The 26,980-nt window shown below is 43.1% G+C and overlaps 1 protein-coding gene across 9 annotated transcripts in view; it reads left to right on the top strand.

Moving 5' to 3' along the window:
* PTPRE (protein tyrosine phosphatase receptor type E) overlaps positions 1-26,980 on the top strand; it is a 99,827-nt gene that overhangs the window by 58,749 nt on the left and 14,098 nt on the right. For 8 of the 9 annotated variants that reach the window (XM_080596606.1, XM_080596611.1, XM_080596612.1 and 5 more), the window contains 13 exons: positions 1,800-1,909; positions 10,207-10,309; positions 10,589-10,662; positions 12,107-12,243; positions 16,577-16,667; positions 17,429-17,505; positions 17,632-17,668; positions 18,161-18,258; positions 19,796-19,915; positions 21,117-21,277; positions 23,836-23,971; positions 24,384-24,533; positions 26,826-26,919. In XM_080596606.1, coding sequence (XP_080452732.1) covers positions 1,800-1,909; positions 10,207-10,309; positions 10,589-10,662; positions 12,107-12,243; positions 16,577-16,667; positions 17,429-17,505; positions 17,632-17,668; positions 18,161-18,258; positions 19,796-19,915; positions 21,117-21,277; positions 23,836-23,971; positions 24,384-24,533; positions 26,826-26,919 — 1,388 coding nt within the window. Of the gene's footprint in view, positions 1-1,799; positions 1,910-10,206; positions 10,310-10,353; positions 10,509-10,588; positions 10,663-12,106; positions 12,244-16,576; positions 16,668-17,428; positions 17,506-17,631; positions 17,669-18,160; positions 18,259-19,795; positions 19,916-21,116; positions 21,278-23,835; positions 23,972-24,383; positions 24,534-26,825; positions 26,920-26,980 lie in introns of those variants that run through there. The other variant, XM_080596614.1, reaches the window with a different exon arrangement.

Raw genomic sequence — 26,980 nt, forward strand, 5'->3', positions numbered from 1 at the left:
TTTTGTCTTTTTATTTTCATGCTATGTTTTCTAACTTCTGTGTTTTCACACCGCTTGTAAGAGTTTGAAATGTCACGTATTTAGATTTAGGGGCAGTGTACAGCGGCACAGGCAGTCTCTTCTGGAAGGAGCTACCTTGGCAATTTACCTCGTGATTTCGGTGGGCAGGAGGGCTACTCGGCATCTTACGGAGCCTTGAAAAATAAATAAATTAAATAAATAAATAAATAAATAAGCTTTAATATCAGATTATGCAAAATCGACTTTGCGTCCTTCCTTGAGGCACCTGTGGGCATCCCAGAGCTGCTGGTGGGCTGGGAGCAGGGGCTCTGCCCCGCGGGGGCAATCTCCTGCTGAGCACGAGATCCACAAGTTTCAAGTCTCACTGTTCTGTTGTTGTTTTAATTCTTCTTATTTTTTACCTTTTTTGTTTATAATAATACTAGTTGTCAGTTGAATTTGAAGGTAGCCCTATGCGTAGTGAAGAGACTGGGACTGAGGTTTGGGTAACAGGCATGAGCATGGTGAATGGGCAAGAGGGGGGTGAAAGTTGCTGTTAAGGGAGGTTTTTCATCGTGGTTATTCTAATGACTACTGCCGTTCCTGTGGGTTTTGTGTTTGTTATTTTTTTGTTTGGTTTGGGGTGGTGTTTTTTTGGCCTGTTGTTAAGCAGTACTATATAATGTCCTGTGTAAATTGTGCTATTAAAATATTCATACTGATAACATCGGGGAGCTTTGTCGTGCCGTAGTGCTGTTGTTACAATTTTAGCCGTGGACGCAGACCCGCCATCTGGCCGCGTTCTGCCACTTGTGAAATCCAGAGCGTACGCACAGTGCCTGGGTGCAGCGTTTTTGCCAAAGATGACACTTGGAAATCAAACAAGACTGCGGGCTGCCTGGGGTGGCAGCCTGCTGTAATTCACCTGACTGTTAGGGACTAGATAACTGTTCAGCAAATTAGTAACAAGATTCATTTTTTTTCCATTATAAAAATGTGCCTCAGTTTTGAGGGACTGGAGTGCTTCTGGAGCACGTTGTCTGCCTACAGGAACCGACTCACCCTGCTCCTGCAGCAAGCTCCTGAATTTCTCTACAGTCCCCAGAGCAGCCCGTTTTCATCACACCTTTACTCTAAGCTTTTCTACATTGGAAATTATTTTCTGGTCTCACAAAATACTATTTTTTCTGTGTTTGGAAGGCTCTGATGCCATGTTTTATAGCTTGATAGTTAATGGCACGTGTTCTCCAAAAGAATACATCGTGGTGCTCTGTGCGCGCGTGCATGGAAAGTGAAGGCAGCGTAAGAAAACACCGGAAGGTAGCTCAGAGCCCCAAAAGGTGTGATACCTGCAATGAGGACAGGATCCACCAGACCTACGTGCCCAATTTCTGCTCTGTGTTTACTCGCACGACGCCAGTTACCGGTACTTCTGTATTTTGGAAATGATTTCCAGATTCCTTGCCTCGATGTCCTCAGCTGCCGTGTGCTGCTGACACAGAACGGCTTTTCTGGCCCGATTTCTGTAATTGTCTTTGAACGATGGCTGAATGCTGTCTTCCTGTTCTTGCACTTAAAACATTTGTAATGAATTCTTAATGCGGACAAGTTGCATTTCCTTCCCCTTTGCATCAAAAAAGAAAGTTAAGTGATAAGGCGATGGGAGGGTATAAAACAAGTTTTAAAACTTCCCTTGTGTAAAGCACGCGTTGCTTTTTCTTTAATTTTGTTCTGGAGAGTGGAAAAAGGTAATAGTAATTTGACCGAAAAATTTATCTTACGCTTTTCTTGTCTTTCAGATCCAGGATGGAACATCCCTGTTCATTCCTGCTACTCTGTGTTAGCTTTCTGTTCGTGCAGGCTTTACCACCAAATGGAACTGAATTACCCAAACCCACCACAACGACAAGTAAGGCCATCATTTAGTTGGCAGGGGTGGGAATAGGGAGGGAAAAGGACTTCAGGTGAGGTCCCTGCGGTGACATCCTGAATATTTTTCCATCATGTTCTGATCTTGCCTGATGACATCTGTGTTTGACCTCTCTCTTACTGGTGTTGTAACTTTACTTTCTCTTTCCCGTGCGTGGGAAATATACAACTTACACACTGATATTTTGAAATAGAGGCATAGTTGCTTCAACAACAGAGAGAGCAGCAGGAGGAACTGCAATATTTATATTGTCTTTTCAGTGATATGAGCTATCTAAGGCAGAGCTGGAGGTGGATAATAGTGCAGGTATCCTGCATAAGGTGAGGTCAGGTGAAAAATAGAACATTTTTTTTTCGAAGCAATCTTCTACTCTCTGGTCCACCACGGTATCTCCTGTTTCTCCTCATTTCCTTCTTTCTGTGACATTTCTTCCTCTTGCTACAAGACCTCCTGTAACTGGCCTAACACAGCACAGTCCTGTAGAGGGGCTAGTTCAAGTCTATTTTATTTTATTTATTTATTTAATTAATTCGTTTAAAACCATCGATTCTGCTATTATGTTCTATGACTGGATGGCAAATCTGAGCTGCACGTTGTCCTTATCCTTCATAAACCTAGGTAGGTGTCTTCACGTGCCTGTGCAGATGGTGCTGGGTGTTGGCAGTTTGACAGCGCTTATTTATCTGTTTAGGCAGTGGCCGTGCACGGCGCTGTGCTCACCTCAGAGATGGATTTCAGAATGAATAGCTTCTACGTGGCCTTGGCTGAAGGAAAACAAAACTGACTGTGTTCCATATAAACACTGCGCTAAAATCTCAGTAACTTTTCAGGTCGCTGTTGTTGTCATCCAGCCTTTATAGAAGGGTGTGTTTTTGCTGTTTTCTTTTTGTTTTTAATCTGCCTGTGAACTTCACACCCCTATGGATGGAAAGCCAAGCAGGAGCCAACTGCTGAGCGTGGCTGATGGCAGTGCCCGCGGTCTGGCGGGTCTGCGTGGGGGCTGAGCTCCCGAGCCGTGGCAGCACGGCCTTTTCTCATCCAGCTGTAAGGGACAGAGTCGGCAGCAGGGCTGGCGTTGGTTGGCTGGTTGTTGTGGTGTTAATGCCACCTGACATTCAGTCGAGCAACATTCGAAATAAATTTTGTTGTTCGCGCTTCAGAGCTGTTTCTTCAGGCTGTCAAAAAACTCACGCGGCACCAGCGGGTTTTGGATCCCACGTTCATCCTTTTGGTCTGTATTTGTAGCAACTCAGGCCGTAGGCATTTGTGTTCAGCAAGATGTAAGACTTCAGGGCAGCAGAGGTATGGCAGTGTGCTGCTTTCCCTTGTTTTGCTTAGGTCTTTCAAATTGAGTAAATTGTTAATATAAATAAAAATGAAGGTATGTACAAAATGCTAATAAACAGCTCTGTTGAAATACTGCCTAGTAGTTGTCTTGCCCTGCCTCTTGTATAGCACCTGGAGCTTTAGAAGAACAAGTTATTAATATTTGTCTAAATATGTAAGAATATGGGAATCGGGAAGTAACTCGGTAGCTTTATCAATTCCTAGAACATTTTAATGAAAATATTTAAAAGAAAAAAAGAAATAAATACTTTCCCCATAGATGCTGTTCACCTTCACAACTTAATTCAAAATTGTGTTGAGTATGAGTATGATAATGTGGGTAAGAGTAATCTTATCTTCCATATTTTAATTAAATCTTAATTTCAGTGAGACGAGTTAGAAATTATTAGTACAACTAAACTCTTTTTTTAGAAATATCAAAGCCTTCGTGACTTTGCTGTGAGAAGCGAAGAGTTCTGTCTGATAAACAAAACATGCATACTGAAAACAGATTGCTGTATAGAGAGTTCCAAGATAATAGGATTATCTAATACTTTTAATAGCTACAGAGCTAATAAAATATTTTTTAATTAAAAAAAAAAAGAATTCCGATTAAAGTATCAAGAAAACTCTATTTAAAAGAGTATGGAAATAACTGAGAAGAGTTGTCATTTTGCATGCAGATTTGATGAATGATCCAAAAAGATGGGACGGTTTTGAGTATTACTCGATTTTTCAGCACTACTATCATTTTGCTTCCTACAGAAGTACCATGAAATTGCTACCGTGAAATTTCCATTTAATATAATCAGAATATTCTGGGTTTTACTGCACCGCCATTTACTGGAGAAATTGTACTGCCTTTTACTTAGCATTCAACTGCATTAAATATAAAACAGTATTTGTTTATTTGGATTTGCCTAAATTTGTTTATTTGGATTTGCACATACATTTCAAGTAGATAAAACCTTATGCTATCAAATACATGTAACAAATTGTTTAGAGATGATGCCGGTCCATTGAATTCAAATATTTCCTGGTTGCTTAAATATTAATAGTTATCCAGTGTTAAGCATAGTCAGGATTCTTTTACTTCTTCTTGTTTTTTGTTTGTTTTGTTTTGTTTTACACTAGTTATGTCATTTAAATGTGAAAGCAGTCTGGGAGCTGCAGTAGTAAAACTCTTAAATTTAAATGTTTGGAAAGGACTTCAGCAGTGTTTGCTGCATGAATGGTTCATAGTTTTCATGCCCCTCTTTATGCTTTCTTTCCGCTACCGATGTATTAAGATGCAGAGACAACGAATTTATCAGATGAGTGGGAGCACCCAAGCAGGGTGCCCAGCCCCAGGTCCCGGTGAGTTTGAAGCTCTCCAGGAGAAGCCCCCAGCCCCTCTCTGGGCAGCCTGGGCACAGACGTGCTGCTGGGGGCCAGGGGCAGCCCCCGGGGCTCCAGCTTGGGCCCGAGGCCTCTGGGCCTGGCCCTGGGTGCCGCTGAAAGGAGCCTGGGTCCGTCCTCTTAGCACCAGGTGTTAATGGCCATGGATGGGATCCCCCAAACCTCCTTAAATACAGCATAACCGGCCAGTCAAAAGTAGTGATTTTCACTGCTATTTGGCATAGGTGTGGCCTCATAATTAATATTGTATACAGCTCTGGACTCTACAATATGAAAAGGTCCTTGAAAAGTGTCCAGGGGAGGGCAGCAGAGCTGGTAAGAGGGCTGGAAGGCATGTCCCGTGGGGAGAGGCTGAGGACTCTTGGGTTGGCTTGCCTGGAGGAGCGGAGGCCAAGAGGCGGCCTCATTGCTCGCTGCAGCTCCCGGCAAAGTGGAGAGGGAAGTGCCGGCCTCTGTTCAATGGTAAGCAGTGACAGGATGCACAGGAATGGCACAAAGCTGCACGAGGGGAGGGTCAGACCGGACATTAGGAAGACATTTTTCACAGTGACGTTGATCAAACACTGGAATGAGCTTCCTGGAGAGGTGGTTGATGCGCCATGCCTGACAGTGGTCAAGAGGCATTTGGACAATGCCCTCAGTAACATGCTTTAACTCTTGGTTAGCTCCGAAATGCTCAGGCAGTTGGACTCGAACTTTTTAGGTCCCTTCCAATTAAACAGGTCTACTCTACTCTACTCTACTCTACTCTACTCTTTCTATTCTCCAGGCTGAACAGTCACAGTTCTCTCAGCCTATCCTCACAGGGGTGGTGCTCAAGTCTCTTGATTATCTTGATAGCCCTTTGTCGGTCTCAGAATTTGCAGTGTGTCTCGGTCTCTCTTGTATTGAAAATAATGGAGGAAATGTATAGAAAGGATGAAGTCTTACTGTGGGATTGCCAGAACTGAACCCAGAGGTGTTGACCTTCACGCTAGATGCTGGAGTGGTGCTTTTCCTTGTAAAGAAAAAAAGAAAAAAAAAGGGCTGGCCCAATTTACTTAATATTTAAAAGCCAAAGGGCTGCTTTGCTGGTAGATACTTTTTCCTTTGAAGCGCAATTCCAATAATTTGTTGGAAAAGCAGAACTTCATAAATACCTGGCTGTGGCTGATGGTGGCAGGTTGCTGGGCTCAGTCCAGCCGTCCAAAATTGGTCTTCAGGATGGCAAACGCCAGCATGATTATTTCATTTGCTGCTGAAGAACATGAGGAGAGAAGCAAGCTTTGGATGCTGGTTTGTTTCCCCCACCCTTCTGTTTCCTTTAGCCTTTCTTCAGGATTGTTTTTTTACTTTGGTTATGTTTTTATGCCTATCAAAGCCAGCTCCCGGTTTTTGGCTGTCTGTCTGCTTCCTCTCTGCAAGCAGCCACCGCGGAGCGTAGCAACTCACTGCTATGGGGTTTTCTCATCCAAAAGTAGCTTGAGGGGGCTCGGGCTGGACTTGAGGCATCCCCGCTGCATGGGGCACTTGTCCTGCGCTGCCTCACAGCACGAGTTCAGCCGAGCCTGCAGGAGGCAGCACAGCTCCGGGGAAACTGAGGAAGGAGGTGAGCCCTCCACGCAGTGAGTTAGCTTTAAGGTTTGTCAGAGTCTGTAAAGCACACAGTAATGTGCAAGAGGCTTGATTATGGTAAATCAATCACTGTTAAACCTGCTGAGGGGAAACCGAAGTTAAGCGCTTGAAAAAGTTGTTACAGCAGCAAAAAAAATATTTAAATATTCTGCTACTTGCACAATCCTGAGATTTCAGAACTGCCCATGTCCATGAAAAGTGCTAAGGCCTGCCCAAAGTATGTCTCTCGGGCGTGTCTTCACCGCAGAATCAGTCCAAATGACAGCACGAGGACTGCCTATGCCACACGTGCATCTGCAATGCAAGTAGCATCCCCAGTACCTGCAGCTCAGCAGCGGTGTGAAAGGGTGTCTGTGCCAGGGCTGCACGCTTTGGGAAGCTTGGCTGCTCCCTGCAGTTACTCTTGGTGAGTTTGGAAAGAGTTATCTGCCCTTTGGGGCTTGTGAGGAGCATTGAAAGGCCACAATAAACAGTGAAGATGTTGATTGCTCTTTGAAACGTACACAGGTTTAGTGGTGTAAGTGAGGGAGTAATGTAATGGTAGATCATTTGGTCTGACATCTCCCCGAAAATTATGGCCTGAGGTCTTGAGTGGCCACCAGGCAAGCTGGGTGCAAAATCTGATGCAAGCTGAGCTTAAATCTTCAGCAGAGACGTGGCACCGAGCTCCTCCATCCAGCCTCAGTCTGACGGGAGCGCTGCCTACATACCGGCGTTGCTGTCACTTGCATTAATGGGCCATTGCACCGTCCCAGTCCTACACGTAAAGGAAGCGATCCAGGGATGAAGAGGAGCAAAGCTGTGGAGGGAGCATGGAAGGAGGACAGTAGGACACGCGCTGTTGTGTAGATACTGCCGTGAGTTCCCTTTTTTGTTGTGGTTGCTTTTGTTTTTAATGCTAGCACACTGAAACTAGGAACATCCTAACCCTGAAGGAAATGGTGAGGCATTTCCAGAAAAAGCCTCACAGACATCTGGGACAGCAGTGCAGGGAATAAAGCAGGGAAGAACCCGTGAGTCAGACTCGGTGGGTGGCAGGGGAAGCACGAGGGGTTGTCACCATCCTTCTGGTGACAATCCTCATCCTTTGCCAAGTTGAAAGTCCCTAGTTCATTGTAGTTCTGAAATGTACCCCCTAGACAGTTGTTTTCATGTAGCTGCGAACAGAGAACCATGTGGTTCTGGGCCACTGCTCTCTTTGTGCTGGAGCAGCAGGAAATTTTCCCCAGCATGGCTGTGGTACAGAAGATGCTTTAGAAGACATCTGCCTTTTCTGCATGTACTTACTCATGTTTCAGTTGTCAACTTTGGAAGCAGCAGTGATTAAAGAAATATTTCAAGTCTCTGTTTCAGTCTCCCATTAAAATCTCCCAGATTTTAACATATATAGAGAGTTATATTGGCCAAAGGTCTTTCCATCTGTAGATCTACAGTGGCCTAAGCCCCGTCACAGCTTTCTGTTGCAATTTTTGGGTTGTGTTTATAAAACCACCAGTGCAGACACAGAAGAAAATACAGGTAATAAATGCAACTGTTTAAAAACATGCGATGCCTTACGTGCAGGCTCTGCAGAGGTGAGGCCACTGATGTGCCACTGCAAGGCTTCAGAAATAGATGTGCCCGCAAATGAGGAAGAAAGAGCCATTCATGGGTTTTGACCTCATCTCCTTGTAGGGGCAGAGGAAAGATCTCGTTGCAGAGAATTGCACCAGTGGTTGCAGGGCTGCCCTGTCCTGAAAGAAATGTGGCAGGAGGCTGCGCTGCTCAGGGTTGCACTGGAGGCTGTTCGTGGCCCTTGTTCATGAATCAGTTTTCCAAAGTCCCCTCAAAAATAGGGTGTGAGATGTGTCAGCTCTTCGGAAAGGAAGAGACGGGATTTTGTGTTGTGTAATGGACTGAGGGAAATTTTAATTCCCCCGTGACTCAATTTTTTTGCTGCTTGTCATTTTGTCTTAGCCATCTTGAAGCAGAACCGATTATAAGAACTAACAAAACCCCCAAATCCTGGCGGATCTGAGATACTCAGTCTCAAATTTCCTAACTACAGAAGTGGGCTAAAGTGGTTCATTTTGCCCGTGAGAGGCAAATACATACTTCTTGTTTCTTTATTTGCCAGATCATTGTTTCTATAGAGAGTTCAGTATTGCTAAATGCTGCACAGAAATTGTTAGGCTGCTTCTGCCTGATGTGATTCCATCCAGACACTTCCTACAACAGTGATTTTCTGAAAGCCTGTCAAGCGCTGGTTTCTGATTACGATTTTGTCATGCCTGTCACTTTTGTCTTCATATACCACTGAAATGTCAAGTTTTATGTATTTTATTGCCTTGCCTTTCTTTGTACTATTATGTTGACTGAGGTAGCTTCTTTCCTTGCCTGCCCTATGGCTATGCCTGTAAAGGAGGTTTTATTCCAGGCCCTAATATGCTACTTGTGAACCCTCACATTTCTTCTCTCCAAATTTTATTTTTCCCCTCTTTGTGGAGTTTCTTTTTAACAGTGTTAATCAAGCTCGCCTCCTGCTCTCTCACCCGTGACTTAAATATGACTAGGCTCATTTGTTTTGAAGCGGTGATTACCCACGACGTGGAAAAATACTCTTTGGTACAGGGCTGGTGTTGTTAGGAGAACCACTTTGTAGTTTTAGGTAGTTATTGTAATCTTGTGATTGAATGATATTTTATGTCATGGCTTGTGGCCTATTCAAAAAGTGTTTGCTGCAAGTAAAATGGAAGAGTTTAGGTAAGCGTGAATGCAAGAGGTGTTAGAATTACCGCTGCCTTTCTCCACGTTCAAAGACCACTGTAGAAATCGTGAGGAACTCATTAAGGGTGTGTAAATGTAATTTAAAAAGAAAACCACCAGCAACCAAAACTGCCTTCGTTTTGGAAGAGCATACGATGGTAAGAAGGTTGACAAAAAGAGCTGATGAGGAAGGCTGAGGAAGGCTGCTGTACGGACAGAGAAGCGGGGCCCCAAGACCCATTCTGGCAGATGCCGTGAGCACAGGCTGCTACCGCAGGGCTGTCGTCCAGTTGCGATCGAGGAGAGCTCTGCCCACCTGCACGAGCTTTGGGCAATAATTCCTGGCCCCATCTGCCCCACCCCGATGCTGAAACTTGGGTTTACGGGCCTGGTCGGAAGGAGAAACGGGCAGCAAGGCTGCATTTTGCTTGCTGAAGGCTAAGGCGGAGAGTCTTGTTTGCTTAAACAAAACATGCTCTCTTTTTTTGTGATTATAATGTGTTATGTATTGTTCAGTAGCATTAAAAGGTTACAGAAAGCACATTGAAACTGAAATATGAAGTGCTACATACATTGGAAAAAAACCACTGTTAACAGAAGGGTGAGACTTGCAGTTCATACTGGATATAACATAGATTTGTTTTTATCTCTATTCTGAGCGTTTATAAAAATCCCTGCCCGTATTTGCGTACATCATGGCGTGTCACATTGGATAAGTTACATGTGTTTTAAACAGACGCCATGTCTTTGGAGTAGATAAAGTCTAAGCAAGGGGTGGCGCTCCTGGATGATTTCTGGCTGGCTGAAAAGCAGCTGCTGTGCACAAGGATACTTGCACAAGGAAACCTGTTGAATGGGCTTCAAATGTAGTTCAGGACCTTGCAGCACTTAAACTTATTTTATTTACAAGTAAATTTTTTGCTAACAAGTCGTCCCCAAAATATACGTGACGCTCTCAGCAACAGATAGTGAGTGCTCTGCGCGTGTATGCCTTTGAGGGGTAAAAAAAAAAAAAAAAAAGCTTTTAATTTCAGCTTTGCATATATTAAATAAATTTGTGATGCTGTTTAGTAAGTGCAAGCAGATTGTTGCGTAGAACCAACGATTTCTGATATCCCGAGCTGTTTCTGCCTGTGCTGGATGAGGCAGTCTGCATCTGTACCGTGTCACATTCACTGTCTTTCATTTTGCAGACTCTACAGAGGAGAACAATTTACACAAGGACCTGCTGACTTCCATGCTGATCCTGCTGCTGGTGTTCATCATCTTCATTCTGTTGGCTGGCTATTTTTTCAGGTACGTCTGTGCGGAGCTCTGCGTGCAGAACTAGTTCAGTCTTGTTCTGATATGATCTAATGAGGAAACGAAAGCGTGCGTGCGCATGGTGCGGCAGGAGCCTCCATCACAGCGCAGGGCAGGGAGCCGTGGTGCTAGCGGCTCTCGCCGTAGCAGTTCGCAGGAAGATGAACAGAAACAGTTTCTCCAGGCTTACGTGGTTGGTAAAGGCTGATTTGGAATAAAGCATGTTACCTTTAAACCTAGTTTCTCAGACTAACGTGGCAATATGTATTTAAGGTTCAGAAGACATCGGAAAGCTGTTGTGAACTCCGGTGACAAAAAGATGCCAAATGGAATCTTAGAAGAACAAGGTAAGGAGAAATTTGCTTTCCTTGTCTGTGTGAATTGTGTGTGTGTATGCACACACTCTGTCGTTCATCAAGAATTCAGTTATTCAAGCATTAATTATGCTTGCCTCTTATTTTATAATGTAAATTCTGAGATTATTAATAAAGAGAAAATAGTAAAAACAAAAACAACAAAAGAGGTCCATACTTATCTATTCCTCTATCTCTGTCTGTCTGTCTGTCTATCTATCTATCTATATCTATCTGTATCTATCTATCTTAACTTCCAGTTTTTGGTTTTAAATAACTTTCACTTTATGTTGTGATGGAGCAAATACTTCTTTGTAAATGTTCTTCAGGTTCTTTATAAATGTTTTATTAGGATGCTGACTGAGATCCAAGTTTCTGGCACTATGATCATTATATTAGGAGAAAGGATTGTAATATTTCTTCTTAAAAAAAAAAAAAAAAAAAAAAGCCCTTAACTCTTTGTGAAAGTAGCAAGTTGTTCCTGCACATAATCAGAGGCAAGCAAGGGGATGAGATAGGGATGTGTTGTAAGCCAGTTGGGCTAAAATAAAGTACTCCCAGGAATTGATAAATATTTTCCCCTGGCTTTTTTGAATGTGCTGCTTTTATTTCCCTGAGCAGGGAGCCCCCAGGGCTGGTGGCTCGGTGGGGCTCAGGAAGTTCAGACGTAGTACATGTGGAGGAGCCATTAGTTTCTTGCTTATAAATTTTGTGGCCATGACAAAGAGGAAAATGTAATGAAATGGAACAGTTACGGTGGTTCTTTCTGTCAAATCCACAATGCTACATCTGAACTGAAGGCTTAGTTAAGGTAATGTGGAAGAAAAAGTCAAGAAAGTCAGGCTTCTAAATATACCCCGGGTGCTTCCTGTTCAGTCCCGGCAGTTGTGCACAAGCCCAGCTGAACCTGCTCTGGAGTATCTCCGTGCCACCATCAGTGGTTCATGCACTCATTGGGAGGGTTTAGTTTTGGAGCCTGGCTGCTGGAAGTCATGCTCGTCTACCAGGCTACAGGTGCCCCTCGCCTTATGTGTGAAGTAATCCAGTAGTATCTCCTGCGGATAAATACCAACAATTGTCCCTCCGGTCCCTGCTGTGCTGCAGAGTGGCTCTCGGCTGCTGTCTGTTCCTCAGCAGAGGAAGGGGAACCTTCTTCTTTCCTAAACAAAAACTTGGTCGCAGTGTAATCTGGTGGGAGTACAGAAACCATTGATTTTACCAGTAGTGGTTCTACTTGAGCTGAGTTTGTCTTGAAGAAGTCACTTGGCCTGTGGCTTTGGTTTCTTATTTCATTTAAAAGCAGCTTCATCACTGATTTAAGGCTCGTTTGAGGAGTATGTTTTGGCATCCTCCAACATACAAATTAATTTGCAATTTGAATTAATTTATTGGTGTGCTCTGAGCATGGCTTTAACATTTATTTTCCTTGAACTGACAGAACAGCAAAGGGTGATGCTGCTCAGCAGGTCTCCTTCAGGCCCAAAGAAGTATTTCCCTATTCCAGTAGAAAATCTTGAAGAGGAAATAAGGATCCGATCAGCAGATGAAGGGAAACTGTTCCGGGAGGAGTTCAATGTAAGTCATCAGATTTGGGGTGAACAGCTGCATAGTGAAAAATAGGGAGCAAATCAAAATGTCTGCAAATGTTAACAATTTGTTAAAAAATGTTGTATGTTGTGATGCTGGTATCTCAGAACCTTAGCACGTGTTATGTGAGTGTGCCGGTACAGTTTGTCGTCCTTTAACACTTTTTCATTTTGTCTGGGTCAGTTTTGAGGCCGAAATGCTGTTTTTATTGCATTGCTTGGGGCATTTGAATAGGGGGATGTTCTGCTTCAGCGTTCATGTCCTGGGCATTACCCCTCTGCACACCGGGTCGCACTGCCCTGTGGCAAAATCTGAAAGGTTAACTGCTGTGTGAGCCTGTGATGCCAAATTTGTCATACATAAACTCACTAGCATTTAAAGAAGGTCTGTGGTAGAGAGGAAAGTGGAATAAGAATCTCTTTAGCTTTGATTTTCTTGTTGATAGGGGGAAGCAATTTTTACAAGTGAGTGCCTCACCTCTATGGGAAGTACTTAGGGTAGAAGAGAATGTGGCCTGTAATATTGCCCTAATGAGGTTTGGGGTTTTTTTTGGTGATTTGACCTTTTGCTCTCTGTTATCCTCCCATCACTTCCCTTTTTGTAGGTCTTGGTGCCCTAGCAGATACATTTCCATGAAGTATCTCAGCTGTGAGGGTTTCTCTTTGAAGTGTTGCCTTAGCCAGAAGGGAGGTTCTGTTTTCTGCACGTAACCCAAACTTCAGCTGCGTGTGGTTGTGACAGTGAGTCTTAACCAGAGCCTGCGGTGAGCTGCTGCAGAGCCGGTGTCCGTGGGGAAACATGGCACTGCCAGCCCGCCCTCGCATGCCTATGATTTCATGGGCCTTTACCAAACTTTCATTATTTCTCTCCACTTCCCTTAGCAGCAGAAGCAAGTTGCACAGAGCAGTAGATTAAATGTCAAATACAGAGTTGTCAAAGCCAATGCATGCATTAATTAGACAGTCTGTTATGTTACCTTCTTAATTGGTAGCATATTTATATCTGCAATTTGTTTGATGGTTATATTTAAAAGGTATAATTTCTTTGCCTTGCAAGAGACACAGCGTTGTGGAGATATTTATCTAACTCGACAAAATGAATGTGAAAACTAATTTGTCAAGATGCACAGTTGTGAATTTTGACTCTCCTGATTAATATGTTCCACAGTCAGGAGTGAAACAAGCAATCTATTTTTATTTTAAAACCTGCTCTGCTTGGATCGTTTTCTGCATCGTGCTGCGAGCGGGTGAGCTTCTGTCTGCACACAAGCTCCAAGTCTGAAAATTGTGGTCTAATACCTGTAAATGAACAGGCACGTGTAGAGCAGGCTTGTAAGTGGCTGGGGGTGATGGTACGTAACGTCTGCTTGATGGGTTTTGTGCTGATTTTTTCCCCCGTTACATTGCCTGTGGCTGCTTGCGTACATATATGTACTGCTTGCTCAAGCCTGAGAGGGGAAGGAAAGGTGAAAATTGAGCGTCAGTGATCAATATGATGGCATAAAACAGGGAAATGGATAAACAGAAGTCTGCTGTTGCGATGCAAGAAGGAAAACGGTTGAGAAATCGCGACCTGCCAGCACGGCGAGGCCTACACGCCAGCCCCTCCTTCAGAGGCCCAAATTCAGCTCCCGCCAGGCACCAGGCCATGGCAGCCCAGCAGGCCGGCCACAGGATTACCTCGCTGGGCCTCTGTAACATCCCGGGGGACACAGATACATGGTCTCCCTTGAGAATGAAACAGATTTGGGCTGAAGTTGGTGTTTTGGCACTCCTGCGAGCCAGCAGCGGCTGCGCATGTGCACCGCCCAGAGGAGTTGGGCCCCGAGGGATTTTTCTAGTGAAAGTAAAACAAAGCAAGCACTGGTAGGCAAACAGTGCACAGCAGATAGAAAGGATTTTTGAGGACAGTTCTGTTAGATTTATGGGCCTGATTGTGCTCTTCAGTGCTTTTGATTTTACCCTTAAAGCCTAAACCACCCTAAATTGCACACGTTGCACTTGTACACTGAAATAGCAGTTTCCCACCCTCGGTATCTTCATTTTATTAATTTTATTTGATTCCTGTGTAAACATAGGGCACTAGGAAGTGTGTTTTCTTTCTTCACAACAAAACAAACAAACAAAAAACCACAAATATATTCCTTCCTGTATTGGTCCCTCAGATAAGTCTTACCTCTCTTTATTATCCATAATGCAAAATGTGCTGGCTGTTCGTTGAAGTGTATGATGGCTAGGTCATTGCCTCAATCTTCAGATTAATGTCTGAAAACCTTTTGCTTTTGAAGTTTTAATTTTGATTTAAGATTTCCCTGTGGTTCATGCAGTGAAAAAAAAATGAGAAAACGTGCTGATGCTTGGGTAGGTCATACCGCTCTATCACTTCGTGGAGCTTTTTAGGGTTCCTGTGAAGTGGGAGCAGATAAGATCGCAGTGACCCAGTACCCACTGGGCAGACAACCCAGTGCCACCAAGACTCATCAGCTCCTCATGATGCGTGGGAGGATGGAGAGGACGTGACCAAGTGCATCTTTGTTGAATCTCATCTTCCTCTCTGGAGGTGGTTGGGTTGTGAAGCCCATTGAAATGGGCTGTGTCCTTGCATGGGGTCCAAAGCACTCCTTAAGCAGCGCGGTGTGACATTAGGAAATGTCCACAGAGGTGTCGTGGCCTTGCAGAAGTGAGGAGCAGGGACTGGAAAGATTACTGTGGAGTGATAATTATTTTTCACACATTTTTTACATAAAGATGCAAGACTAATATGATGTTTCATTGGGTGTTTTTTTGGCTAACTTCAGAATGAGTGTTAATTATTTACTGTTGTGCAAAACATAAATTTAATTTCTGTTTCTTAAAATTGTAAATGTATTTTGATTAGTTTTAATTAGCAAAAGCATGGGTTTCAATTGAATAAGGAATTAGGCAATTTACTAGAAGTACCTTTCTTTTCTAACTGGTAGTTCTTTTTTCTTTTTTTTTTTTTAACCTTCTCTCTCCTTTCTCTTACATTCACAAGTTTAAGTGATATAAAGAAAAAAAAAAAAAACAGAAATGCAAGTTGCTGTTCTTTCCGTGTCGGTGAGGTTCTCCCTCCTTTCCTCCCTCCCCCTTTCTATCCTATGTAACCCTGACAACACTGATTTCTGTTTTTAAGGGGAAAGTCCAAACAGTGCTTTATGACAGACAAGCAGGGACAGTTGCTTTAAGCTAATTCTTAAAATACAGTCATTTCCCAATTTTCCCTTCCCCTAAGTGATTCAGAGTAGGCTGAGCAGATTTGGGGGAAGTGGGGGAGGTAGAAAGGGGGTGGGAGAAGGAGGTTCTGTGCTCCCAAACTGCTGGGGTTTTACCTCACTGTGATCCAACATACACTAGCATTGTTTGAGGAGGTAAAGGTAACAAACCCGATGGACCTCCATGCTCCTTTACACTTTGTCATGAGCGGGGCATCTCAAAGTGCAGGGAACACGAGTCTCATGCCATGTCTCTGGATGAGCAGCGTTCCTTGTTTTTCCACGGGCCTTTTCCATAGCAGCCACATCTCTCCAGCTTGCAGGGAAGCCCCCATGGCCTGTTGGTGATGGTATCCCATCAGCATTGACTGTGGAGATGGAGCAGTTCCACCTCTGGCACCTCCTCCTTTTTATCTTCACCATCTTCCTCTCCGTTTCTCATTTCTTCTTTTCATTTGATTGTTCTGAAAGACTTTTTTTTTAAGCCTGACTAAATTTATCTGCAGCCTTAGATCTTGCTGATTACAAGCAAAATTTTTACTTGCGCTCTTACAGTGAGCTTCAATACTAAAGAATTGTGATTTATTTTTTTCCTCCCTTTGTGCCAGAGTTGGAGCCTCACCTGTAGATCTGGACAAGACGGTTGATATTTAATGTTCTCGGCGCTGAGCTATTAACAATCAAACTCTGTTTCTGTTATTGAACCAACTGCTATTGCTAAAAGTAGCTATTGGAGCAGAGCTTGACAGAGCGATGCATCCGCATGGCTGGGTCACGGCGCTATGAATCATGATGGCAGATGGCGTCTTAAAGCAGCAGCTCAGATTTTAACAGTCTTCTAAATAACTGTGATTTCTGGTGGAAAAATTACTTATTTTTCAAAACTGCTGAACTCGTTTTCTGCAGTGAAATCTGCCAGGACATGGTTTCCTGTTTTAGAGTAATGAAAGTTATTTTTTTGGAAAAAATAAAATATGTTTAGTTCTGTTGGATGAGAGGCATTATGTAGAAATGCAGATTTTTCCTATGCTGTGTGCAGTCAGCAGTTAGCTATTTTATAACACGTTGACTCTTTGTATCTTTTTTCAGTCATTAACACCTGGATATGTGCAGGGAACATTTGAAATGGCAAATAAGGAAGAAAACAGGGAGAAAAACAGATACCCTAACATCCTTCCATGTAAGACGTTACCTTTTCTTCTAAATCAGACGCTTTATCTGTCTGGCATTGAGCATGGTGGTGGTGTTCACTTGCTGAAAATGCTCAAGTAACATAATTTCACTGGTCACAGGTGTTCTTCATATCTCTGTAAAACCTCTGTATTTTGCTGTGGCATGCCTAGCCGTTGATCATCTTAGGTTATGTTTTTTTATAACGCTTATCAGGTGTTGCGATATAAAACCTGTAACAGTTGGTGTTCTACCTAACGATTATATGTCAAACTGGTATTTCAGTGTTTAAATAAAAGAGTGAAGTCTGGGCTTCCACTGTTCTAGAGATGCAGTCCCAGGAACCCTCAAGTGTGAGGACAAAGCAAGACTTCTGTGGAGGAAGTTTCTTAGTGAGAGCTGGGGACAGCCCGCAGCTGCTGCTGAGTTCAGCAGGGCCCCCGCAGCTGCCTTGGGCAGCGATGTCCTCCTCCAGGTCTGGCTCTCGCAGCCACAGACCCTAATGAAAGTGCTGCGCTTTGCAGCATGCAAGTACAGTCCCCATTCCCAGGCTCTGGCACGAGGAGGTGGAGGACCACCAAAACCCACTCGTGGTGTCCGCAGGGTTTAGCTGGAACAGAGCAGAGCACCTCTGAGCCAGCTGGGGTCCAGCCTGCGGTTTAGGAGACAGCTGATGCTAAGCCTGTCCCGATATTTGTAAGGAAGTAACATACTGAAGGCTGATTCAAATGCAAATGTGCTTGTAATGCTTTTTTTTTTTTTTCCCCCCAGATGATCATTCCAGAGTGATTTTGTCCCAAATAGATGGAGTCCCACCTTCAGACTACATTAATGCATCATATATAGATGTAAGTTCAGTTTTCCACTGCTAGCCAAACTGCTAACTTTTACTGTAAATTAATATTAAAAAGGCATTTTTCTGCCAGCACACACTGACATTTCATTTTTTAACTCTATGATATTTATTTCCATAGGGTTATAAAGAAAAGAATAAATTTATAGCAGCACAAGGTAATTCATTCTCATCTCTCTATTATGTGCATTTTATGGCTGAACGTATTTAATTTTAGAAGTTTTATAAAGGTTATTTTCGGGTTCAGATGGTGGCCAAATGTGAGGTGAGCTTTAAAGGTTAGACTGTAAATGAAAGTGAAGTGAGCATGAGGGCACCCACTGCCTTTCAACCTGCAGGTACTGCTCTTAGCTTGGAGCATTGCCTTTCTCCGCTTCCATCTCCACTTTGTTTCTCTCTTCTTTTTTCTCATCTGGGTGTTTGGGTGAGGAAAAATCATTCTGTAAAAGAAAATAGGATTTTTTTTCATTTATTATTATTTTTTAAATATTATCGTTACTATTTTTAAGAAATAAGCAGTATGGGTCAAAGTACGAGTAGTTGGTAGTAAACAGCTCTGGGTGGGCACCCAGCGCAGGGGGTGTTGGCGCGTCCCGTGGTGCTGCTGGTCTTTGGCACAACTGCTGAGCAGAGCTGTGTTCTGCATGCAGGACCCAAGCAAGAAACGGTCAATGACTTCTGGCGGATGATATGGGAGCAGAAGTCTGCAGTTATCGTCATGTTAACAAACTTGAAAGAAAGGAAAGAGGTAAGGAGCTTTCAGCGTGACAGAGGATGTCTCTACCAAAGCTGTGATCCAAAAGTAGCTGCGGCTGCTCAGCACCTGGCCAGCCGTGTATCTGACCACTTCCTTTTCCAGCCCCGAAAAGGAGCTAAAAGCTCATCTGAGCGCCTGCTAGTAAACGTACTTTTAATTTCCCAAAGTACAAATTTATGCTAGTAGATGTTGAGGACGAAATTCTGATAGCTGATTTTGTCCTGCGTAGCCCATAGCCAAAGGCACATTCTTGTGCCTTTGTTTTTTGTCAGCATAGGACTGCACTTGTGGGTGGTTTTGCTTAGAAATGAAGAGAAAAACGCTATTCATTTGTATTCTGAGTATTATGTTTCAAAATCCTTTCTGGGGCATGCACGCAACAATTGAAAAACAAGGCTGCTTTCTTGTGAGCAGCTTTCTGCTGCTTCCTGTTCCCACATTCCCCCGGCGCGCGGTGCTCCTCCTGTTGCGTGAGACTTTCCGTGCGTATTGGCTGAGCACCGAGACGCAGCGAGCTTCAAACATTTAACTTCTCTCCTGCCTCGCAGATTTTAGAAGCTAAGTCAAAACATTAAGGAAGTGCACCATCACGAGAGACTTTGACAAGAGATGCTGAAGTAGTCATTTTTTTTTCTTCTGGGGGACAGTTTGCTACGCCGTTTGTGCTACAGCCTTGTTGTATAAATACCTAAAGTCCTCCAAACCACGCACCCCAGAAGCAAACCCCGTTTACCTGGTAGCTGTGAAAGCCAGGAGGCAAAGCGGGCACGGAGCAGCAGATTGCTGGTGCCTGTTGTGCTGCTCAGAGGCGACCTCTCCTGCCAGCCGTGCTGTGGTGGTGACAGCGGCACCTGCCCTGGGAGGGCGGTGGGCTGCGCGTGGCTTGGGGGAAATGGCACGCTGGCCTTCATAAGTGGATTTGTGTTGTGTTTATTTATTTATTTAAAACAAGAAAGAGAAGATAATTCAGGTACACTCATCTCACAGCAGTGATGAGGAAAGGCTCTCCTTCTTTGCCTGTTCACCGTGGTACTTCTGCTTTATTTTGCTGTAATTGTAGCATTGCTTGATCGAGCTCTCAAACAGCAAAGCAGTCTGTAAGAAGAGCTTGTTTCCAGTCTGAGAAGCCAGAATCGTTAAGCTGTTAAAACTCGATGTTCCTGATGACTCCTACGTGAGGACTCCCTCACATTTCTCACTGACTACACCCAAAGCTTAAAAATAAAGGGTCAAGACATCAAAGTTCTCTCTCTATCATCAGAAAGCCCCCCCCTACTCCTCCCCTCCCAGTGTGGTTTAGATCTGGATAGTTTAAAAAACAGCTTCAAAGCTTTTCACACCCTTCTCTGCATAAATTTAATCATCGATAGCACTGGCAAAGTGCTAAAGCTGTCTTCTGTCAGATGACTAACTCCGCATACTCTAACGTGTACTTCTGTGCGCAGTTTTCAAATACCTTCCTTGTTTTGTGTGTGACCAGCAGTGAAGTCAGATTCAGTGTTACAAAACGCACGGTGTGTTTGTACAGGAGAAATGCTATCAGTATTGGCCTGATCAGGGGTGCTGGACTTACGGGAACATCCGCGTGTCGGTGGAAGATTGCATCGTTCTCGTGGACTACACCATTCGCAAGTTCTGCGTTCAGTCGGTCAGTAACAGTGCTCCTCTCTGCGTTCATTTGAACTGTTAAAGCAAACTGTTGCAATGTCGGATTAAAATCAAATGGATTCGGAAAGTAGGTTAAACATTTGCAAATCAAGAAGGGTGCTGTGCCGCATCTGGGCCGGCTGGTGGGCTCTGTGTGGCAGCATGCATTGCGGCCACGGCCGTTTAATGAATTGCAGTAGGCTCCGCTCAGGTTTCTTCTTGCCTGTAGCCAAGTGCCACAGCGACTCATTCATTTTGATTATCAAGGAAAGAGAAGAGGAGCAGAGTGTTGAACTTTTGGGGACAAATTGTATAGATAGATAAATGAGTAAACTTGAATATAGGTGGGCATTTGGAGCGGTCTGTGGATACCGGCTGGCCGAAGTCAGACAGCATTACAGCTTGGCTTCTGCCGTAACCTTGGTCTTCAGCACAATTAAAGCTTTAGGTCACAAGAGAGACAGAGGTGATGAGTGCGTGCACATCCACAGTGTGTTGCCTCTTACAGGGACAAGCTTCTAGAGATCCTCACCCCTCAAAGGGGGTTGTTGTGTTTGTAATGCAATTACAGTCCAATGCAGATTGAAGTCTTCAGATCGAATCATATTTATTTTAGGTAGTATGTCTAGTGAGAGCTTATAAGCTGTGTACAGCCGTATACAACTACTTTCATTTTATTTTTCATGTATGATACAGAGTGCTGATAGTCAACACAGGCTACATGAAGCAGTGGATAATACTCATAGCTGTCCTCTAATGCGTTGATGTGAAATGTTTATCCCCATCTTTCAGCTTTTCATGATAAAGCAGTTTGCTAAAGTTGGCATTTGGCACCTCATAGTGATGCAGGTCTTCAATGTTTAGAGTGAATTTGCTGAGTTTCATGTGAAGTTGCTAAAAGAAGTGTCATGAGGATTTTATAAGAGAAAAAGGGCTTGAGGTTTGATCCATTATTTGCATAAATTGTGAATCTTATTCACATACCGTAACTTGGGATTATTCCATTTTTCTCTGCAAACATGCGTTTTAGGAATATATGCTACTTCTACTCCGTGTTTATATTGTACGTATGCTTTAAGTGTCTAATCCTTGAGTCAGGATCCAGGTGTTGCAGGAATACAAGTCATAATCAGGGGAGTTTGTTTATAAATCTCGGCATGGAAAATGAGATGTCAAACTCAGAGTCTGCGTGTTCCCTGCAGCTGCATGACGGTTGTAAAGCACTGAGGCTTGTCACACAGCTTCACTTCACCAGCTGGCCTGATTTCGGAGTGCCTTTCACACCTATTGGGATGCTGAAATTCCTGAAGAAAGTCAAAACGTTGAATCCTGCCCATGCTGGGCCAGTAGTGGTTCACTGCAGGTAGGTTTGCACTCTTCAAACCATTCCATTAGTTTGGCCTGGGGTTACACGTGGAATATTTAGGCTGAATGTTTATTTTCTGCTAATAGGCTATGAGGTTTTTTGTGCACGCATGTGTACATACGCATATAAAGGTCAAGACTATGCTAAGCTTTTTAGAGCCAGGGGTAAGAACAGTTTCAAAAGATAGGTCTTTGCTGTCGCTTTAATACTCAGACAGAAGGTTTTGTTTTATCCATGGGTGATCTTTGGTATAAATATGTTCTTTGTCAGAAAAACAGACTTGTCATACAAATCTGTGACCTTTGCCACTAAATGCTCCTCTGAGAATTCATCCTCCACTTTTCCCACAATAAAATTAGTTTGCTATGTAAATTGTCCATTAAATGCCTAGAAACTTTGAAATAAAGGCTTGCATTTAAGAGATTGAAATGCTGCAATTTAAGAAATGTACTACATACTGAAGCAGAACATAATCCCACTCATTCAGTCGCAAACACATGAACTTGCTGCTGTTAAAAGTTTGTGCTAAGGTGTTTGAAATTAAATGTTAATGAAACCACAATCAAAAAATCATTTTTAAAGGAATAATTACAATCTCTGTAGCAACTGTAATGTTACAAATGAGCAAGAAGTGTCTTTTTAGGAACAATTATCATATCGAGCGAGGTTAGAGTAAAAAGAAAAGAATAGCAGCTTTGTCTTCCTGGGTTTTGTTTTCAAGGAAAGGGTTGTAGATAGATTCATGTATTTCTTTCTTTTCTTTTACTATTGCTGGACATCTAGAAATACTCCGAGAGTCCTTGAGGTCTCCCTGTGCACTGAGAAGAGCATGGTTGTCTTGCCCAGCCAGCCTCTTGTTTTTTTGTTTCCACGCAGGCCTTGCCATGCTTGAATTTATCTTCTCGCCCATGTGTCATACATAAGAGTCTTAAAGAAAAGCCTCAGAAGGAACAAGACTTGAGTGGCCTCACGTAACCTTTCGTTTGAGAAACCCACTATATTTTTTCAGCCTTCAGCTGTGATGTTCTGTAGAGACTAATACTGGGTTTGAGCTTTATTTTGAACCGGGAGGAAGTTCTGTGTTTAATTTAATCAAGAAAAGTAGAGAGAAAGTAAAGATATATCTCTGCAAACTTTCAATGAGAGATTTTATATTTAAATATACTGGTCCAGCAGCATGCAGTAACTGCACTACATGCCAGGTGGGGGCTTATGTGGCACTTTGGCCTGCTTTAGAAGTAACGAATGAGGAAGGTGACACTTAATTTCCGCTACAGGCAGGATATGACACGATTGAATTGTTGGGAAAAGGAAAGGGAAACTCATCGATAGTGAGTAACCGTGCGTTTTGGGGGGAGCTTTTACAAAAATATCATCCAGTCATTCTGAGTAAAAACTGCTCAGTCAGAGGTTTTTGAAGGATAATAAAAGGCTAATTTGGCATTTGGAAGTAAAGAGCAGGAGGTAAAATAATGGGAGGGGAATTGGCAATTTCCGCCAAAACACATTTTTGTCATACTGAATTGGATGTTGGTCTGCAGGGAGCTGACTGCAGGCAGAGGGGACGTGGGCGCCCACGTGCGAGGGACGAGAGAGGGGCCCTGGGGTGTGAGCCCAGCGGGTGGGTGGCAGAGGGCCAGTGCGAGCTGAGGGGAGCACATCACGGCCAGAGGTGGCCTCCGGGACACGTCAGGAGGAGGAAAATCTCCGTAAAGCGTGGGTCAAGAAAGTAGGGCTCGAGGTGGAGTCGGCTGCTCTGGGAGAGGTCAAACGTGAATGAAAGGAAGCGAGAGGGAAGGGAGGCCTTGGCTGCACTGAATGGCCGCATGCGGTAATTGTTTTCTTCTGAGATGATTTAAAACCTGCTGTTTCCTTGCTGAAAGTTAATCTGCGTCTTTTGGACACGTGGGGATGAGGGGAGAAATGTTTGTCGTGATTCAGAAGGTGTTTCTGGGCGTTACGGCAGTTGCTGTATGAAGTAAGCTAACAGGAGGTTAAGGGAGAGCTATTAATGCCTAGCACAGGATGCCATGCCCTTTTCCTCTGAAAGGAAGAGCTGAAAATCGGGAGCGATATAATTTATAGTAATCTTGCTCCCTCTCGTGGCTGTTGAAGGATATTTAAAAATATATATATTTGGGGATAGCGGTGTTTGGAAGCGTAGAACTTGCAACAGCAGTCATGCAGAAAAGAGAAAAAGAAGAAAAATATTTAAAATTTAATTTTAGACAATTATTTTAACTGGTCAAGCACAGGTTTTGCTTGTTTGTGTGTCTGTTTTTGTTTGTTTATTTGTTTGTTTTATTCCCCAGAGGTCTATGAGTAATATAATTTTGATCTTACCATTTCTAAGCTGTTAGAAGAGGTAACTTTTTAGGTTAAAAACTTAGATCCTTTTCTGTTGCTGTCACTACTAAAATCAAAAATGAAAACTTGTGTTTCACAGTGAGTATTTCAGTTCAGTAGAAACAGCACAAGTTCCACCTCTGTCCTTGCTGTAGCAATTCTTGCAAACTTTGTAGTTCAATTAATTATTTTTTTCCCTCTTTTTAAAGCGCTGGTGTGGGCCGAACAGGCACGTTTATCGTTATAGATGCCATAATAGACATGATGCATGCTGAACAGAAAGTTGATGTTTTTGAGTTTGTTTCAAGAATCCGTAATCAGCGTCCGCAGATGGTTCAGACTGACGTAAGTAGTAGTCGGTTGAAACTGCAATTTTTCAAGTTTCCAGTTTTCTTCAAGTCGATTAATGTGCATCTGCATCTCCACTGTGATATTCCCTGTTCTGTTGCACACCTGGGTAACTGGGACATGAGCAAAGCCCAGAAGAAGGGTAATGCTGGGGAAGGAGATAGAGGCATGTTCAGTCTTTGGCATGGAGATCACTGTAATGCACGTTATCTTGTGGTATCATGTCCAGGGTTTCCCCTTCCACGATTGAGCTGATTTTAAGGAGTGATGTAACAGGATCTCTGTTTTAGCCTAAGGCATACATTGGTCAAAGAGTTGTAGGCCAAATGAGATGAATGGAAGTGCCAGACGTGGTGTGGTTTGGCTTCCTTGCCGCGCATTATGCTTATATGCCCGTTGTTTGTTCCAGATGCAGTACTCCTTCATTTATCAAGCCTTACTTGAATACTACCTCTACGGTGACACGGAGCTAGATGTGTCATCCTTAGAAAAACATCTACAGACATCACAGAGTGCTGCGCCAAACCTTGTCAAAATAGGGCTGGAAGAAGAATTTAAAGTAAGTATGAATGGCCTTTGCTCTAAGATTTTCAAATGTTGAAACACTCGGGACAAAAAGATACTTCAGAAGCAGGAGAAGGGCAACCGTGAAAGAAAGGGACTGTCAAGACTGGACCACCCATTTTATAGTGTATCAATTAGGAATGGATCCTGTGGGATCAGTGAAGGAGGCCTTGCCTTAACATCCTGTTCGGAAAATGCTCATTCAAACCTTCATCATTTGATGGATATTTTCCTATATGCATTTGGTTTGCTTATAGAAGAAAAATGGAATTATTCTTTCAGTCTTGTACTGGATGCCAGATCAGATAGTGCTGGAAAATGGAGCTGGGTTACATTGACCGATTGGCACGTCAACAGAAACGTTAACTCAGTCACCACTCTGACAGCAGAGTGAATTATGGAGAGTTTTCAGCTTTCGTGCTGAATATCCACAACTACCAGGAGGGAAAAATACATATAAAAAAAATGGAGAAATAAGGCATTCTTGTTTTGTGGAGAAGCCCTGACTGGAGAAACCAGTGACGGTGTCTTTCATGATCCGTTTAAAATAGACTTCAACTGCACTGAGGAAATAGTTAGAACCTTTCTGTGACATTTACTATGCTAAAAGACTTATTCTATATATGGGTCGAAGGCATTAAATGAATCAGTCATTTAATCAAATGAATTCAGTGTTAACTGAATTTCTCTTTTTCCTTTAAAGGATTAATTTAATCAGAAATTGGGAAGTGGGAAAAGAAAATAAAGTGAAAAGTACAGCAACAATTTCAACATTCAAAAGATTTACACCCTTTGAGGGAAGGAAGCAAGTGAACACATTGAGTATTCCACTTTTTCCAGAACTCCTAAGTTCTTTTTTTTTTTTTTTGCTGTCCACTGTGCTAGCAAGGCTGCACAAAGTACAGAGAGCAATGTTTAGTTCGGCAGTGTATTCTGAAAAGCATTTAGATGGCCTAGAAGCACTGAGCTGATCTGCACAGAAGAAGAGCAGAACTCTGTTGTAACCGCTACCAGACTCTCTGACATAAAGTCTGTTAAGCACAGCATTACAGAGTAACTGAAAAGGGATTTCTGAGATACGGGGGTTTCTTTTTATTGGTTTGCTGCTGGTACTAGAGCTTTTGCTGGCATTAGGATGTGCTGCTGCTCAGCGTCTGGCAAATACAGAGAAGTACCTGAAAAATTGCTTGCAGCTTGAAAATTAAATTAAAATAAATGTAAACTGAGTTTGTACTAAATAGCTGCTGAAATGCAGCTGTGTAACTACAGTCATTAATGGGCAGGTCCCAGCCCAGCAGAAGCAGCCTGTTGATGTTAGTGGGCACAATCTCATGTGTAATCTGCTACAAAAAAATGTTGGGGCTAGGGCAATGTTTGTCTTCTGGGAATGCTGTCATCCTGTACTGAATAAATAACAGAGGATACCACTATCCTCTGGTCCCTCTGCTAGCAAAAGCCAAAAATATAGAGAGCCTGGTTACAGTAGGTGGTGCACAGCCGTCCCTAAATTCATGCAACCTCGTTATGCCCAGTGGTGTGTCTCAGAGTTTTAATAATCTGAAAAGGATCATTATGCTGCTAATAACAAGGATATGAGTATGAATGCATATGAAATCTGTTTGTGCTTGGATGATAAGGGAAGTGAAGTTTATGAAAGAGAAGTATTTTAGCACTTGAGAAGAACGTGGAAATGAAACGGCCGCTATTTCAGCGCTGGGCTTGCAGAGCTCCTGGGCAGTGTCTGGAGCTGCAGGAGTGGAATGGTGTTCAGTGTGCTCGTCAGCCTTCCTCTGCTTGCTTAAAGGCTGGGGAAGACAAAAATGAAATTCATTTGATAAAAAGGTATGCAGACAGGTTTTCAAAAGTGGCTAAATTCGTGAAACTCAATTTCTGAATCTCAAATTGAAGAAACTTTTCAAAGGGCGTGGGCACTCTGTGCTTCTGGAAGCCACGCTCAAATAGTCCAAAAGTGTCATTAAAAAAAAAAAAAAAAGAAAACCTGCTGTCATTTTGTTGCACTTAAACTTTACTGGTATGCTTTGGAAACATGTTCAGATTCTCAAAAATATTTTTTAGTATGAAGGAAATTATATAACTGTCACTCTTAATTATACGGTACGGACAGGGCAACAGAGTGGCTTTTCTGAAAAGTCAGCCTGGCTTTGACTGTAGCACTGCTCTGTACCTGATAACGAATCCTCTGGGTACAGGTTATGAGGAGCACGGTGAGAAGAGAACCAATTCTGTTTCAATTAGTCCTTATCGTCGTCTGTGTGTTTTATTACAGAAATTAACAAATGTCCGAATAATGAAAGAAAACATGAGAACCGGCAACCTTCCAGCAAATATGAAAAAAGCTAGAGTCATCCAGATTATCCCATGTAAGATGATCAACTTTATCTCTAGAAGCAAGTGCTATAAGTACATGGCTATCCTAAGGTT

Source organism: Anser brachyrhynchus (genome assembly GCF_964034855.1).
Source record: "Anser brachyrhynchus genome assembly, chromosome: 6".
Classification (NCBI taxonomy): Eukaryota; Metazoa; Chordata; class Aves; order Anseriformes; family Anatidae; genus Anser; species Anser brachyrhynchus.